The sequence below is a fragment of the Rhincodon typus genome, chromosome 7, assembly GCF_021869965.1.
Source record: "Rhincodon typus isolate 14 chromosome 7, sRhiTyp1.1, whole genome shotgun sequence".
NCBI classification, from domain to species: domain Eukaryota; kingdom Metazoa; phylum Chordata; class Chondrichthyes; order Orectolobiformes; family Rhincodontidae; genus Rhincodon; species Rhincodon typus.
In genome coordinates this window covers 41029444-41047854 of record NC_063338.1, presented here as the reverse complement: position 1 = coordinate 41047854, position 18411 = coordinate 41029444, and the positions used below count along the sequence as shown (strand labels likewise).

The 18411-nt window shown below is 40.0% G+C and overlaps 1 protein-coding gene across 1 annotated transcript in view; it reads right to left on the bottom strand.

The window, feature by feature from the left end:
- LOC109932547 (dual 3',5'-cyclic-AMP and -GMP phosphodiesterase 11A-like) overlaps nt 1-18411 on the bottom strand; it is a 293291-nt gene that overhangs the window by 60479 nt on the left and 214401 nt on the right. The window contains exons 12-13 of the mRNA XM_048599206.1: nt 5805-5951; nt 4038-4145 (exon numbers count right to left, since the gene is read on the bottom strand). Of these exons, the coding sequence (XP_048455163.1) occupies nt 4038-4145; nt 5805-5951 (255 nt within the window). The remainder of the gene's footprint in view (nt 1-4037; nt 4146-5804; nt 5952-18411) is intronic.

Genomic DNA, 18411 nt, shown 5'->3' with positions numbered 1-18411 from the left:
ATGAAACAGTGTGGTGAAACAGGAGAGTACCTGCGTCCACAAAGAGATTTTCTTTCAACAGAATTGACCTGTTATTCAGGAGACCTGGAAGATGCATGAACAGTGACTGTAAATATCTGATGGTTCTCATTCTGCCCAACAGAGTTTTACAGAAGGTGTAGAGAACTCACATTCTAATCTCCTCTGATGGAACTGAGACCAGGGTTGGGTAGACTGATGAAACCACCACAGCAAGTACCTCAGTAAATCAAGGATAACGTCAGAGACTTTGGCAGACATGTAAGAGAAGGAGTTTAAATAATAAAATGTGGTGTAATGGATAGAGTTAGAGGCTTGGTGGAGAGGGGGAGATGTAGCATAGATAGTTAATGTGAACATATAGTCCCCTTCATTACTAAGTAAGAAGATGGCTCCTCTAGTAGCCTCATGGTAGATGTGAACTCTTGCCCTTTATGTATTTACTATTTACCTTTTCATTCTAAACATGATAATATTTTCTGACAACCCCTCTCCTGGGCCCAACTAATGTAGAAAAGCAGGTGGTGGCAGCAGGTGAACAGGTTGCAGAATAAAGAACAGTCAGCAACTGAACAGTATGTGGAGAGCAGAGAAGTCATTGCCATTATCTGAGCGCTTCAAGTCATTTGCAGGCCAAAACCATTAATTAAAGCCTAGACGTACACTGCGACAACCACTGCCAGCCATGAATAGGCCTTCACAGGACACGCAGTGAGAGGGAAATGGCAAAGAACCCCTCAGAGGGCATGCAGGTGGCAAAGGTGACACCTCATTGCAAATTAGAGCTCACATTCAGAAATGTCTTGGCACATCATCAGTCTGATTGACTGTCATTGTAACTGCAGCTACAAGAATCAAACCTGCAGGCTACTCTTCATTAGGCCATGTCCGTTTTGAACAAAGGCAGGTAGAGAAGTGAGTTGTTCCCGATTTACAGCATCTGTAGTTCTTTCGGTTTTTAGGTCCTTTTTGAACCCTGTCTAAGGAAGTGCTTCTCTTTCCCAGCATACATAACATCTCATCATTGTTTAGACTGGCCATGGTCCAGCTGCCTGAATGATTTGTAACGACAGCCTGACTGATGAGATCAGATCCCTGAATGATTTCTGGACAGCTCCTTGACTGTCTTACAGTCACTCCTTTGTGCACTTGCGGTGGTCCCAGCCCTGCCCACCCCTAGTGGCTGACTGACTGTGTCTAAGCCCCTGGACTGATGATGCCCGTGACTTATTCTGTCTGTACCTTCGACTGATGCCAGTCTGCCTTGACTGAGGTCTGCTCCACTTTGACTTCAAGTCACAGCTATTAGGTTGGAGCACATTCAGTGTGTTTGCCACATAAGCTGCCTGCTGGTGTGGCAGTGACATTACCACGCTAGGGATTACAGAGAGAGAGTACTCCTCTGTCAAACATGGACACAGAGCTAAGGACAGGTCATCCATGTAGGTTGATTCATGTGCCTGCCTCTTTCTTGGTCACCGCTGACAGAAAAGACAAGCTGACTGGCTTTGTATCTGCGCTAAGAAATGAGGCTAGGCAGAAGTACATTGAGTCTGAAGGTTCCGGATGATGCACTAAAAAGCAAGGCAGTGAGCATCCAAGTAGATGCAGAGTTATTGAGCACTAAGGGAACAAGCTATGATCCCTGATACATGAGAATAGGTTCCTGTCCCTCTGTGCAAAGCAGCTTGGCTGCAGCATTGCAATGCAAGATGTCAACGAGCTGCAAAACACAGTATTAAACTGGCTAACTGTATTTCGAGTTAGTCAGAAATGTGTCCAGGTGTATCTGATGCCAACCTTTGTGGATGGGGTTTGGAGGGTGTATTCTGATGGTCACTGTCTGTATCTGGAGACTACGCTGAGATTGTCAGCATCCACAGTTCTTTGCTTTATTTTGTCCTGCCCTAATGTTCCAATAATGGAATATATCATGAAGGAAACATAACTGAATCAAACAGACTAGATGAACTCAACCAATTGGACCTTTTATTCTAGTTGAACAAATGTGAGAAAACAATTACAGTCAAAGAAGAGATACAATTAAATATATCAAAGCCGAAACAACAACAAATAAACACATCAGCTGCCATGGAGCAAAAACAAGTTCATGCTTCAATTGAAGTAGGATAGAGAAAGGGGAACCAATAGATGTAACATCTTTGGATTACTAAATGTACTGCACACTAGGCTACTTAATAAACTAAGAGTCCATGGTTTTGGGGTAAAATATTAGCATGGATCAAGAATTAGTTAACTAATAGAAGACAGAGAGCTAGGATAAAGGGGGCATTTTAAGGGATGGATAACCTGTACCTAGTGGAGTACCACAAGGATCACTGTTGAGGTCATCAAAGAGGATTGGCAGTCTATTAAAATGAATAATTCGCATGGAAAGCAAGCCAGGTGTAAAATGCATTGATTAATCCATTTTTAACTAAATTTCAGAAAATAACTGTTTTGGATTGATAGTTTAAAGATGTTTCTTTGTAAATCAGAGTTGAGAAGTTTCACTTCCATAAAATATGAAATTAGTTGACTCAGGTTAGAAATATTTTTCAGATGTAACTATGAACTTGGTATGACAGTAAAAATCCAGATACACATCATTCAACAAATTGTAACTTTTTCAAGAGTTTTTACAGTAACATGAACTGAAACTGAAACTGAACTGGACTCGCCAAATAGATACTGTGGATACAAGAGTACGTCAGATGCTAGGAATTCTGCAGCAAGTAACTCACCTCCTGATGCCCCAGAGCTTGCCCAGCATTTACAAGACACGAATCAGGAATGTGAAGAAATATTTCCCACTTTCCTGGACGAGTGCACATCCAACAATACTTGAAAGATTGACAGCATCCAGGCCAAAAGATTGGCACCGCATCCACAAACATTCAGCCCTTTCACCACCAATGCTCAATAGCAGGAAGATGCATTGCAGAAACTCACCAAGGATCTTTAGTCAGCACCTTCTGAACCTGCAACCACTATCATTTAGAAGGGTTAGGGCTAATTATGCATGGGAACACCGTCCCCTGTCCAAGTCACTGATCATCCTGATGTAGAAATATATCACCATTCCTCCAGCATCGTTGGGTCAAAAGCTTGAAACTCCTTCCCTAGCAGCGTTGTGTTTGCACATTTAACAAATGGATGCAGTAGTTCAAGATTGCAGCTCACCACCACCTTGTCAAGGGAATGGACAATAATTGCTGGCTCAGCCAGGAACACCCACATCCCCTCAATGAATAAAAAGAAATTGAGAAAGTATAAATATGACCTCTCATCAGTTGAATTTCTACTTGATTAACATCAATAGAGAAATCCAACATTTCATTCTCTAAAGAAGCATGGAATGACTAAAGCAACTTAAGGGCTTTGCATATTTAACTGCATATGTATGGACTCCAGAAGTTGCTATCAGTTTCAGTAGAGTAACACTGACTATTTCACCATCATTACTGCCACAAAATCTCTATGCAGATTATTGAACTTTTCCATGTTTTATGCCAGATGACTGGAAGGTTTACTTCTGGCATATGAAAATAAACAACTCTCTAATTCACAATATAGGCTTGAGATCCAATTTAGTTTAATCTTTTTAAGATATTTATTTCAGTTCTGACTGCAATATCTCAGTAAAATCTTGACGATCTATTATGACAATCTATTTAAAAATATCTCTAGAGCTTTGTGTTTTCAGTGTTCCTTCCCAAACTATAAACTAATTTCTTCACAACAGAAAATCTAGTATTTACACATTAATAGCTGTATTGTGACATAACAATAAGGACACACAGTCATTTACCTGAATATACAAGCTTAACTGCAATATTGCATCTGCAATCACAGTTCTAGAGTTTTCTGTTTTAAATTTATACTATTGCAAGTACATTAAATTTAACTAGGTCAACAAAGATAAAACCAAATTCAAAACAAAGGAACATATTTTCAATAAAGCTGAATAACTTGTTTTGATTTGGTATCATCTATTGCTGCATTAATTGAATACTCACTGTCAGTATTGCAAACATGCATTGAGACACATTAAATGCATGCCGCCAATTGTGGTAGAGAACCATCCTGTAGTTCTTACGAACAGTCAGTAACCACCTGCACAAAGTCTATAAAACACATTGTGTAAATCCAGTGTATCACAATTTACATTAATATAGCAGCTCTAATGGGCCAAAATATTCAAAGCAGAATGGTGAAGAGCTTGGAAAAGAGAGATTAAGTTTCAGAGGTTAGATGACAGGTGTTGTTACAACCAAAACAAAAGCAATAGGAATGGAATGATAGGAAGGTTCTGTCATATAGCAACAGGAGGGAATTCCACAGATTGTAAGGCATTGTTTGGATGAGCTTTTGGCTAACTTCAAAGGCACCAATAGATTCTGTACTGCAGTGTTTTTTTTGGCAAAGCTGGATTGGGGAATGTAAGTTTCATGGTTTTGACAGATTTCTTAAACTTTGGAAGAGGAGGTTTCTCAAATGAAGATTTAAAAAAAAATTAACAGAGTCTGGTCTTTTTAATTACTTCCAAATATTGTGGGGCGTATGAATTCTATTTGTAAAGTGAATAATGGATGAGCAGCTTGAGGGTGAAGGAGCAGCTGAAGACAGTTAAAGAAGAGCTGAAGTAGATGAAGGAGATTTGAAGGGGAGGTAGGGGTTTTTGGGGTGTCAAGGGAGCGTGGTGCAAACAGCGTGGGTCTTTGCACTGAAATGAAAAACTGGGTCAATGTTACTGTGAACAGGGATGAGCCTGGCTGCCTTGGTATCAGCCCACCTGTCTCTGTGGCAGCGATATGTAGTGCCCTCCAGGAGACCAAAACTCTACTTGCTGGCTTTCCTGGGAGGCACACAACTTTGGGAAAATTCACGATTGCCAATTCCCACCTCCATGACAAAAAAACTGTTCTCACCTCTCAATCTTCAGAGAATATTGATGTAATTTCCCTCAACCTCTCATCATAGTTCACAGTAACAGCACATTTTATTGTCACAGTTTGCTTTTCATTTGAGTGACAATAATCCATTCAACAATATGTGTGAGTTACGTTAAATCAGTAACCATCATTGCACAGACCAGAGAACTTGAGGTTGTATGGTGAGAGGATAATATGAGCAAAATGTATCAGGAATAAAAGGAAAGGCCCAAAGCATCCTGCTGATGATGGTCAGTCTATTGCAAATCCAATTGTAACAGTAGAAAACAAAAAATCAGTGTAAAAGGAGGGGCATGGATAGGGTGAATAATCAAGGTCTTTTCCCCAGGGTAGGGGAGTCCAAAACTAGAGGGCATTGGTTTAAGGTGAGAGGGGAAAGATTTAAAAGGGAGCTAAGGGGCAACTTTTTCATGCAGAGGGTGGTGCGTGTATGGAATGAACTGCCAGAGGAAGTGGTAGAGGCTGGTACAATTACAACATTTAAAAGGCATCTAGATGGGTACATGAATAGGAGGGGTTTAGAGGGATATGTGCCAAATGCTAGCAAATGGGACTAGATTAATTTAGGATATCTTGTGGGCATGAACAAGTTAGACCGAAGGGTCTGTTTCCATGCTGTACGCCTCTATGACTCTAAGTCAGGTGGAAGGACCTCAATATGGGGGGAAGGAGTCAATATCCTTCAGTCAATTTCTGTTAGGCCCAAATGGCAACTGTCAACAAGTTAATTCAGGCTTAGCTCTTACACATTTTGCATTTGTAGGATATATAATGAATAATGCACAAAAATTACATTTTATAAATCATTCCGTTTGTACTTGGATGAATTACCTCATAATCAATTTTGAATTTCTGCACCATTCCAAGCTCCATAAACATTCTGAGGGCTGCAGTGATCATAGCATCATTGTCAAGAGAGAAGTCATTGAAATGGAATTCATCAATACTGAGTTCAGTGGCAAGTGGGATGTTTGCTGCCTGCAAATGAAAAGAATTCTCAGGCGTTTAATAATTTAAAACAGAGGTTCTACTTTTAATTTTTCATTTGCTGTTCATAGCAGATAATACTATGAAACAGAGAGAGAAGGAGCTTCTTTGAAAACACCCCAAAGGCAAAGTATCCAACCATTGGGATGGTTCAAAGAAATTCCGCTTTGGCATCCATCTAACACTCTGAAAAGTGAAATCTAAGCTTATTTCATATTTTGCATGATAGTACAGAATTGCATATTGTTGAAAAGAGAGACATGCTGTCAAAGTATTTTGTCTTACAGTCATCAGGATAGATGCAAGAATGACAATTTATATTGCTGAAGAAAATGGTGCTGACTGGCAATTGATCATTGATTACATTTTTTTCCCCTTTCATAGGATATGGCAAGCTTTTGTTGTCCATCCCTAACTGTCCTTGAATTGAATGATTTGCTAGACTATTTCAGCATTAACCATACTGTTGTGGATCCAGAGTCACATTCAAGCCAGACAAGGATGGCAGATTTCCTTTTCTAAAGGACATTAGTGGACCAGATGGGTTTATACAATGATCAATCATAGTTTCATGGTTACCATTACTGAGACTAGCTTTCATTTCCAGATTTAACAATTCAATTTAAATTCCGCTAGTTCCCCTTTTATGATTTCAGCCTGTGTCCCCAGAGCATTAGCCTGGGACACTGAATGTTATTCCAATGACAATGTCACTGTCTCCCCAGATAGGCTGAGGCATTGCCACGAAGAAAGCATTGGGGAACGATGGGCTTCTCATACTCCTAGGTAAGTTAATAAAGATGCAAGATCTAAACATATTCCTTTTCATTTCAGAGAATCAGTCTCTGCATATCGATGTATGTTGCTGCTAACAAGTGTAAATAAGTCACACTATACATATTGTGAGCTCAACTGATCATCTTAAATTGGTTGTCAGAGTAGTATACTCCAGTGTACTCGAGAATTCTACTTAGTGCACTCAGGATAGGTCAGCAAATACTGCCACATTGTGGAATCACGTTTAACAGCAGATATTTTGCTTTGTTTTTTACTAAGTGCAAGCTGGTTGAGCACAATCTAGAGTCTACGTATTATGAACAACTGAAAGAAGTTTGCTAGGAGTGACTATACAGGGACTGATTCGCTGCAAACAAATGGAATATGCTCAAGTTTTGCAACTGTTTTTAATTACCTAGGAGCTTGGAGAGGCTATAGTTCCGCATTGACTTTCCAATTAGCCAGTACCCATTTCTCTTATAAAGCAAATTGTTATGATTGTTCAATACTTGGCATTCTTGCATTTATCCTGATGACTGTACGATCAAAAGCTTCAGCAACGCGTCTCCTTTTTTAACAATATTTCATTTTGATATTTTTCGACCCCAATCCTGTTCAAAGGCTTTGTTAAAACAGTTTAGACTATTTCATGGAAAATTAATTTTGAATGCATGCCATTCTTAAAAATTGTCAAAGGATATATCTGATCTTTTAACACACTTAGAACCATAGAATCATAGAATCTCTACAATGTGGAAGCGGGCCATTCAGCCCTTTGAATCCACTCCAACCCTCTGAAGAGCATCCCATTCAGACCCACCCTCCACCTTGTCCCTGTAATTCTGCATTTCCCACGGCTAATCCACCTAGCCTGCACATCCGTGGACACTATGAGCAATTTAGCACGGCCAATCCACCTAACCTGCACATCTTTGGACTGTGGGAGGAAACCGGAGCACCTAAAGGAAACCCACGCAGACACGGGGAGAATGTGCAAACTCCACACAGACAGTCACCTGAGGGTGGAATCAAACTGCTGTGAGGCAGCAGTGCTAACCACTGAGCCACCTTGCTGCCTAATTTATAAGGATGCAAATTATTTTTTCCCTGATTTTTTTATAAACCTTAACAACTGCTTGCCAGTTATATGCATTTACTGCATTGTCCATACATAAATATCAATCAGTTTATTCATAAAGTTCATTTATCTGAAGAAGGTTGAAGAGAATATTTTTAATTTACTTAATTTTGTTTAAATGAATATGAATATAAATAGCCAGAAATTGTTTTTCCTGCTGAACTATTTCATCTAGAAACTTGGTTTTAAACCTTCACTGTTTTACACAGTTGTTTACACTGCCTGCTCCAAAATCCTTCATCACTTTCATTCAACAGAGTGGAAAATTCTTATTTGCTATTGACCACAAGCAACCCATTTTACATGCCACCCAATTTCTGTACAATGGAAAACAGAATGGGGTAGAGTATAAAACAGACTGTCAATTCACTATAGTATGCTTTGTAACAATAATGACATACATTTGCATAGTGACATTCACATACTATAACGTGCAATATTATTTATATACTAATTGGGTGTAAAGGTATGCAAAATGTGAGTAATAACACTTGAGTCTCCTATAAAGAGACAAAGAGTTAAACTGTGATTGTTGTGTTGGGTGGTGTATGGCACTCATCTGTAATTCTGTAAATAAATATTAAGTATAAGACACCAGTCTATACCTTGCCAAAACAGTTTTTGAAATATAGCATTTCACGGTTTCACTGAACAAGATACATTTCAACTCCAATATGTTCTTCATCTCTGCAGGGGCTGCTGCTTGTTCCTCACTCTGCCTGCACCCAAGAACATCCACATTATAGATATAAACAAGTCTGTATTGATATTGCACCTTCCATGGTTACTAGACATCCCAAGCACTTTAAGCACTTTATGTTGTTTGAAATGTAGTTATTATTGCAGTGTAGGAAATGCACCAGCCATTTTTCATACAGCAAGTTCTCATAAACAGCAATGTGATAATGGCCCGATAATGTGTTTTTGTGACACTGACTGAGGGAGAATTATGGGCCTGAACTTTAGCGACAACTTTCTTGCCGTTCCTCAAAATGGTGCAGTGGGATGCTTACATCCATTTGCGAGGACAGACAGGTCTTTGGTTTAACATCTCATATGATATCCCAGTATTGCCTCAGTGTAGTACTACACCAAAATGTCAGCCTTGACTTTTGTATTCATGCCCTGGAATTAGAAATGAACCCATACCCATGACACTGGAACAAGAATACTACCATAAGACCGTAAGATATGGGAGCAGAATTAGGCCACTCAGCCCATTGAGTTTGGCCTGTCATTCGATCATGCATGATATGTTTCTCAACCCCATTCTCCTGCCTTCTCCCCATAATCTTTGATCCCCTTATTAATCACAAACCTATTTATTTCTGCCTTAAATACATCCAATGATTTGGCCTCCACAGCGTTCTGAGGCAATGAGTTCTGGCTGAAGAAATTCCTTGACATCTCAGTCCTAAAGAGTTGTCCCTTCACTTTGAGGCTGTGTCCTTAGGTCATAGTCTCTCCTACTCATGGAAACATCTTTTCCATATCCACTCTATCCAGGACTCCCAGTATTCCCAAGTTTCAATGAGACCACCCCAACATTCCTTCTAATTTCCACAGAGTACAGACCCAGAGTCCTGAATTGCTCCTCATATGACAAGCCCTTCACCCCTAGGATCATTCTTGTAAACCTCCTCTGGACCCCCTCCAAGCCAGCACATTCTTCCTTAAATACAATGCCCCAAACTGCTCACAATATTCCAAAACACAGTATGACCAGATCCTTATGCAGCCTCAGCAGTACATCCCTGCTCTTGTATTCTGGTCCTCTTGAAATGAATGCTATCGTTGCATTTGTCTTCTTAACTGCCAACTGAACCTACATGTTAACCTTAAGAAAATCCTGAACTAGGACTCCTAAGTTCCTTTTTGCTTCAGATTTCTGAAGCATTTTCCCATTTAGAAAATAGTCTGTGTCACTGTTCTTCCTACCAAAGTGCATAACCTCACACTTGCCGACATAGTATTCCATTTGCCACTTCTTTGCCCAGACTCCTAGCCTATCCAAGTCCTTCTGCAGACTCCCCATCTCCTGTACACTACCTGTATGTCCACCTATCTTTATATTATCTACAAACCTAACAACAATGCACTCAGTTTCCTCGCCCAGATCATTAAGGTAAAACGTGAATAGTTGTGGTCCCAATACTGACCCCTGCGGAATTCCACTAGCCACCAGCTGCCATTCTGAACAGACCCCTTTATCCTACTGTTTGCCTTCTGCCAGTCAGCCAATCCTCCATCAGTGCCAGTACCTTGTCCCTAACACCATGGGCTCTAATCTTAATTAGTAGCCTCCTGTGTGGCATCTTGTCACAGGCCTTCTGGAAATCCAAATAGATCACATCCATTGGCTCTCCTTTGTCTAACTTGCTCGTTACCTCTTTGATGAATTCTAACAGATTTGTCAGGCATGACCTCCACTCGATGAAGCCATGCTCAATCAGCCCTATTTCACCATGCACTTCCAAGTACTCCATCCTCAAGAATGGACTCTGAAATATTATCAATGACCCAGGTCAGGCTAACAGGCCTATAGTTTCCTGTCTTCTGCCTCTCTCCCTTTTTAAAGAGTAGTGTTACATTAGCCATTTTTCAGACCTTTGGGGTCGTCCCTGACTCCAGTGATTCCTGAAAAATCACCAGCAATGCCTTCACAGTCCTCTCGGCTACATCCTTCAGGATCCTGGGGTGTAGTCCACCTGGTCCAGGTGATTTATCCACTTTCCAATCTTTCACCCAACTGAGTCACTGCTGTCATGAACATACTGTAATGGCAATGCTACCATCAGTGGTGCTCCATTATCGGCTGTCAGATAACACAAGTTAAAACTGCAGGACAAACATGTTTGCTTTGTCTAACCTCAACCATAATACTTGGCTCTATCTTCTCAAATGCTTGAAATTTGGGATTTACATTTAGCCCTCTGTATACTTATACACCTGTGTTTGAACCTGGATTCTTGGGAGCAATCAGAAATTACTCTCCTTTTGTCAGACTTCCTATGCCACCTTTGCTACGACCAGACCCTGAAGTTACAAGTTGGCAAATTACAGTGCAGAGATATTGAGATAAAGAATCACGTATACTACATATTATGAATTCAGTGAAAATATATCAAAATTTGATCAATGTTGCATGACAGCCTCAAGGCAATCAGCATTAATATATGTACAATTCTCAGAGGTGGATGATATTGTTGCATAACTCATTAACACAATTTATAGTAGGCCACGTTCTACTTTTACAACACAATGATCAATCATTTGTGTGACAGCAACTAGTAATAAAGCATGCTTTCCCCACAGTGTGATAGTTGGCATTTATCCAGTTCATTGGGATGTAAATAAAATCACTGCATTATGATAATATGGCATTGTAATACACCACATTCTCAAGGTTTAAAAAAGATCAGATTTCAGTGTGAAATTAGCCAGAATTACTTAGAGTCACTGAAAGGACAGCAATAGTTGCTAGGAAGATATATGAGATGCATTTTTTTTTACTGTTTTTTGGTGAATGGATTAATATTCTTCCAAGAGATAGACAAAGGAGATAAAAGTTAAAGTAAAATATTTCATGGTAAATGTCAAGTGCAAGCTTCAGTTAAGCACCAGGAAGATTATGAAAAGTACAGAAGGGAATGGAAAAGGTTAATTCAGGAGGCAGGGAGTTTATGACAAAATACCAGCAAGCACCATTGAATTGAACCTTAAAACAAATCATAAACATATAAAAAGTGTAAATATTTATCTCAGAAAAAGTTCAGTCTATTATGGATGCAAAAAAATGTTCTTGCAGGGAGAGGACACATGGGTAAAGCACTAAAAGCACACTTTGTTTCTGTCACCACAAACGGAGAAATTGTTATAAAGGCTGCAAGAGGACAGGTGAGTTTTAGAAAAAAAACTAACAACTGAAAATTGATAGGTTACCTGCTCCAGATGGAATGCATCCAAGGTTGTTGAAAGAAGCAAAGAAAGAAGCAGCAAAGGTTTTGGTCATAATCTTTCAATTCTCATTGAACGTAAGAGTATTTCTGGAGGGTTGCTCATATTACACCATAATTCAAAATAAGGCAGAAGAGACAAAGCAGGAAATTTTAGGGAATTAGCCTTACTAGAGTTGTGAGAAAGTTATAGAAATAATTACCAAGTCCACACCAACCCTCCGAAGAGCATCCCACCCAGACCCATCCCCCTACCCTTTCCCTGTAACCCTGCATTTCCCATGCACCTAACCTACACATCCCTGAACACTATGGGTAATTTAGCATGGCCAATCCACCTGACTTGCACAGCTTTGGACTGTGAGAGGAAACTGGAGCACCCGATGGAAATGCACACAGACATGAGGAGAATGTGCAAACTCCACACAGACAGTCATCCAAGGATGGAATCAAACCAGTGTAAAAAATTTGCCTCTCAAGTCTTTTTTAAATCTCTCTCTTCTTACCTTAAAAATATGCCCCCTAGTCTTGAAATCTCCCATCCTAGGGAAAAGACAACTACCATTAACTCTATCTATACTCTTATTCATTAGTTTATAAACTTCTATCAGGTCACCTCTCAATCTCCTATGCTCCAGTGAAAAAGGTCCCAGCCTAACCAGCCTTCCTTTGTAACTCAAACGTTCCATACCTGGCAACATCCGGGTAAATCTTTTCTGAACCCTCTCCAGCTTAATAATACCCTTTCTATAACTGGGTGACCAGAACTGGACATAGCATTCCAGATCAGGCCTTACCAGTATCCTGTACAACCTCAACATGATTTTCCAACTCCTATACTTGAAGGACTGAGCAATGAAGGCAAGCATGCCAAACGCCTTTTTAATCACCCTGTCTATCTGTGACGTATACTTCAAAGAATTATGTACCAGCAACCCTAGGTCCCTCTGTTCTATAACACTACCCAATGCCATATTATTAATTGTATAAGCCCTACCCTTCTTTGTGATACCAAAATGCAATACCTCACATTTATCTAGATTGAACTCCATCTGCCATTTTTCAACCCATTGATCCATTTGATCAAGATCCCTTTGTAATCTTAGAACACCTTCTTCACTGTCTACTATGCCAGCAATTTTGGTGTCATCCACAAAACTACTAACCATGCCTTCAATATCCTTGTCCAAATCATTTATATAAATGACAAACAAAAGAGGATCCAGAACCGATCTTCTTGGTAAGTCGAATCAAGAGGCACTCACATCACACCGATTCGGCCTGGGTGTAGATAGTAGTGAGAGTCAGTGCTATTACACTGCGCAAATAACATGGAAAAAGAAAAAAGTCAGTCATTTACTGCGCCTCTGAAGGGTAATTGGTACCATCTTCTCTCTGCTACGTCACATGCAAAGATCATAAAATCCCTACAGTGTGGAAACAGGCCCTTCGGCCCAAAAAGTCCACACTGACCCTCAGAACATCCCATCCAGACCCAACTCCCTATAACCCACCTAATCTACACATCCCTAGGCACTATGGGCAATTTAGCATGGCCAATTCACCTAGCCTGCACATCTTTGGACTGTGGGAGCAAACTGGAGCACCCGGAGGAAACACACGCAGACACAGGGAGAATGTGCAAACTCCACACAGAGTTTGAGGGTGGAATTGAACCTAGGTCCCTGGTGCTGTGAGGCAGCAGTGCTAACCACCAAATCACAGAGTCACCGTGCTGCCATAGGGGCAATAGGCTCACTAGGCCAATACTTATTTTAACTATTCCACTGCAAATAGGTCTCACAAAGTCTCAGAACCTGCAAGCCTCAGCATCACATGTATGACATCTACATTAGGATGAGTGACAACTTGGTAGGCCTCACGAGGGAGTGGACTCCCTGACGTGACTTGTATATCTTTAGCATAGGAGCCATATTAGTGCAAACATTCAGGGAATGTTGGGCTATGGCAAGATTTGCGCAGGCATTTTAGCCTATTAAAAAGGTTAGGACATCTGTTCCATAGTTGAAAGAACTATTCATTTTATTGTATGGAGTAACGAACAATTAAACCTGCATAAATTTCCATCATGAATGCCACCTGCATGCTTATGGTGAGGCCCCTGGACCACTATAAGCAGCTGTGCAACCTCAATCCATTTTCAATCACAGATTTATTAGGTGTTTCTAGTTTTCCTCCAAATCTGTCCACCTTCCTAAACATTGGAAAGTCGAATATCCAACTAGGGTGCCACCTGCTACCAGTGTAACATTGAGGGAGTGCATACGGAGAGTCTCTACCGGGGTTTGACCTAAAGCTTTAGTTCCCACTGCCAATTCCTAAGCCTGCAATGATCCCAAAGTAGCTCCAAGGACATTCCCCAAGGACATTGCAAGTTTCAATTGCTCTAGCAATCCTCCCGAACTCAGCTGCCTTTCAACCTTAATGGCCATGTCTTAATGCTTGTTCTGTGGAGCACTGCCAACCCTGGCAGGACTGTAATGGGAGATTTAAACACATAGACAACTCAAAAATTATGGAGCAAGGATTCTTTATTCCAACAGCATAAACAAACATGAAGGGAAATTAAAGTTAGATGAGAAATATGAAATTAAACCTCCAACTCATATCTTCTGAGGAAATCCTTTGCTTGTTTCATCCTAACTCCATGACATCCTTTCCTCCAAAGAGTGTCTGTTTGACTTCTCAAGCTCCCGTCCTTGATGCCCTCTTACATTGTCAGACCTGCTGGAGGTTCCATGACATTTTCTTCTGTGAAAAAGTTCCACCTCTCAACAAGAAGCTGGCTGCTGTGTTCTCTTTGCCAAAGTGTTACTTGTCAGCCAGAGAACTTCTCTGCAGAGCAGGACTACTGCCTACAAAATGCTGATATGCGGGAACAAGTGGTGCCTGACCCTCCGTGATGATGTGTTGAGTCTGATGCATTGCTGTTGCAGGTTCCAGGGAGAGATTGAGCCCAGTGACTATAAAGGCATCTGCTGCAGTTGTAGTGATTACATCCAAAGTGAAGAAGAGGAAGTTTGCTGGCACGGCTGTGAACTCACCCGGACTTGAGGCCAGGAAGCTAACTCCACAGCGACTGACTTATTTTCATTCTAGCGAGCTTTGGAATCACTGAGCTGCTCAGTTGGGTGGAAATTAACTGGGAAGGGGAAATGAATATGATGAAATTAATGAGTTGCAAATCCAGGCAACTTGGCTTCTTATCTCCTTATGGTGAGAATTTAACATTGCCTTCTAAGATAGGAGAAGATCATGGCACCAGTTTAACTTGATAGCAAGAATCTGATTCGTAGACTCCCCCCAGATTAAGTCATCATGTTCACCATTATTCCTGCAACCTCAGGGAGGGGAAAATCATGCTCTATGTTTCTTGTCACATGACAAAGGAACATCAAAACAGTATAAAAATATACCCAATTTCCTTGTAATGAGTCATTGTAAGCAGATAGACTAAACAGGAGGTGGGGAGCCTTCCTCACAGTGCCCATTTGGACTCAGACTGCAGTTCTGATTAGGCATTTAAGCTACCAAGTGAAGCCTTGCTCCAATACTGCATCTATCACCTCTTTCATACAAAACCTGTGCAGGTTGTGAAGATTGAGAAATTTGGTTGTTAATGATGACATGACAATGTGATGGACTGGACAGGCTTCAGTTCCCCCCAGCAGCAGTAGAACAGGTGCTGAGAAGCCCTGGTGGTCACAGAAATTCCCCAGATTGTGTTGAAGTAAATAACATGGAGGACGAAGAAAACATCAAAAATCTGCCTGATGAATGTCAAGTTGCTTCGCAAAGTAAGTTGAAGTGAAGAATTATAGAAGACGAAAGCTTTACTGGAACTCAGTTTGCCTTATATTCTAGTCATGTTTAACCAGACCACATTGCTCAATATAGCTCTGACAAAAACGAGACAATCTCCCCCAGTGAATACAAAGGATTGATGATGAACAGCTTCTCTTGATAAATTTAATACCAACATACCATACACTTAGCTAGGCATACAAATTTAATTAAAATATATTTTATCCAGTTATTTTAATTGACAATTTATTCCTTAATTACTAGAACAGGAATTTAAGCTAACATCAAAAGGACCGTGATGCTAATAAATATTTGTATGTTGCCATAGGCGGGAATGACAGTGAATCATCAGATGTAATAGACAGGGCAACTTTTTGTTAATATTAAATATATACCCATATATTAGAGGATCAACTCAACAACAATACAATCAGTGTGTAAAGTCAAGTCTGAAGCATACTGTGGGAGATTTAATGAGCACTCAGGTGGAATATCCAAGCTTTAGTGAACAATCTAAGGCACCAAATGCACAACAAATTGTAGCTGCTATCCTTAACACTAAGGGAGTTCACATGTTAACAGCATGCACAGAGCATGATAAAATATGTTTCCCACATTTCTCATACCTAATTAAATGTATAAAAATTGTATTACATGGGAGCCTCTCAGGATGAAACATTTATGATCTCCTGAAGGAGTACTTAGTATATGAGTGCTGGCACTGGTGGTTGCTTGTCAGGACTTGTCTTATTATCTCATTGACTTGATTTACAAAAGGGTATTAAGCCTGATGTGTCATGTTTGATAGTTCTCAAATTTATTAGAGGTAAAGAATGTACGTCAGTATCCTCGACACAAAGACAATATGAATGAATGATCACTCCTGATATAAATGTAGCAGTTCACATTATCTCGCATTGTAACAATTTATAAATACACTTCTCAGTCGCTACATTTGTAGAATACTCTTCATGTGGACGCATGGTGATGTTACTGTCATTGTTTGCTGTTATGAAAGGGCACCAGGACCTTGGAACAATCTGGCAATTATGTCATGGAGCTGCCTATCCCAAAATGCACTCTGGATGAAGAGTGCAAAACTCTAGAGTCTTGAGAGCACATGTACATAAAAACACAAAGAAGATAGATTTCTGATATAATGTAAGAAGTCAGAGCCTGGTATACCTACGATTACCATGTGTTGCAGTTGCTATTATATATATAACAAATAGTGTTATTGATTTAAGGTGTATAACTTATATATATTAATATAATTAATTTTAGTCTTTGGATTTTGAACGAATAGCATGTGGATTTTGGCATATGAGGGAGTTTAATGACTAATGTGCTAGTATTTCTGGAGGAATGTATTTTTTAAACCAAGGTGAGGGAATGAGTTCCTAGGCTGACAATAGGAATGTGTATGCACTGGGAGCATTTTATGAGCAGTTAGTAAATTAGCTTTCTTTCAGTTCAGAAGGATCTGGATTTTTTCTTCTTCTTAGGGAAAAACAAAACATAGCTTGGCAGACATGTTGGTGTTCAGTTCACAGAGGTCATAGTGAAAGTTGGGGCAGCTCAGTGGTTAGCACGGTTACCTCATAACACCAAGGACCTATGTTCAATTCTAGCCTCTGGCGACTACGTGTGGAGTTTGCACATTCTCCCCATGCCCATGTGGGTTTCCTCCAGGTGCCCCGGCTTTCTCCCACAGTCCAAAGATGTGCAGGTTAGGCGGATTGCCCAGAGTGTCCAGGGATATTTAGGTTAGATGGATTAGCCATCAGAAATGTGCGGAGTTGCAGGATTAGGGTAGAGAGTTGAATCTGGGTGGGTGAATGCTCTTTCTTGGGTTGATGTGAATTCAGTGGGCCAAATGGCCTGCTTCCACACTGTAGGGTTTCTATGATTCTAAGTTAGGTGTTTGAAACAGTTTCCCCTGAAGTATTGAGATTGAGTAGAACTGATAGGAATGTGGTTTCCTTGGTGTAAGAGTTTTAGTATTAAAGTTCCAGAAGTTGGAAAGATCTAGGATCAGTTATATGACTATTCAAGAGAAAGGTTACTAAATTCTCAAGCTGGAAATTGGAAGAAACAGTTAAGTCAAACCTATAGATGTGATAGAGAAGGGAATTAATTGTCTTGAGTGTTTGAATGTTTGTGGTGGTATTCAAGTAGATAGAGTGTGGTGAGAATCTGGAATTCTTTTGACTGTAGGGTGGTAGTGGCGAAAATCCTCACAACGTTTAAGAGGTGTTTAGATGTACACTTACGATGCCAAGGCATACAAGACTATCAGCCAAATGCAGGAATATGGGATTAGAATATTTAGGTGATTGCTTTTAACCAGCACAGGCTCGATGGGTTGAAGGCTCTTTTTATGTATCATAGGCCTATGTCATTCTGTTAACTTGATTCAAATTTTATTTTTGCTTTGATTTTTAAAGTCTTTCAAATTGTATTACATGTAAATAGTTTGGGTTATTCTATTTTATCTTCATTTTATTTGCATAATAAACTTCTGTTTTACTGTTAAAATCAAATTTGTGGCACTGCATGCTTGATTTTCACTGCAAGATCAACTTGTTAAATGAAAAGAAGAACAAAATGTGATCAGTTAAGATATATCTTAATCTGAGATCTGACTTGTTCAGCAATAACATCAGCTGGGATCACAACAATTACTTTGAGGTGTAAGCCTGAAGACAGAGTCTATAAAGAACCCAACATCATATAATGTCAAACCACACAACAA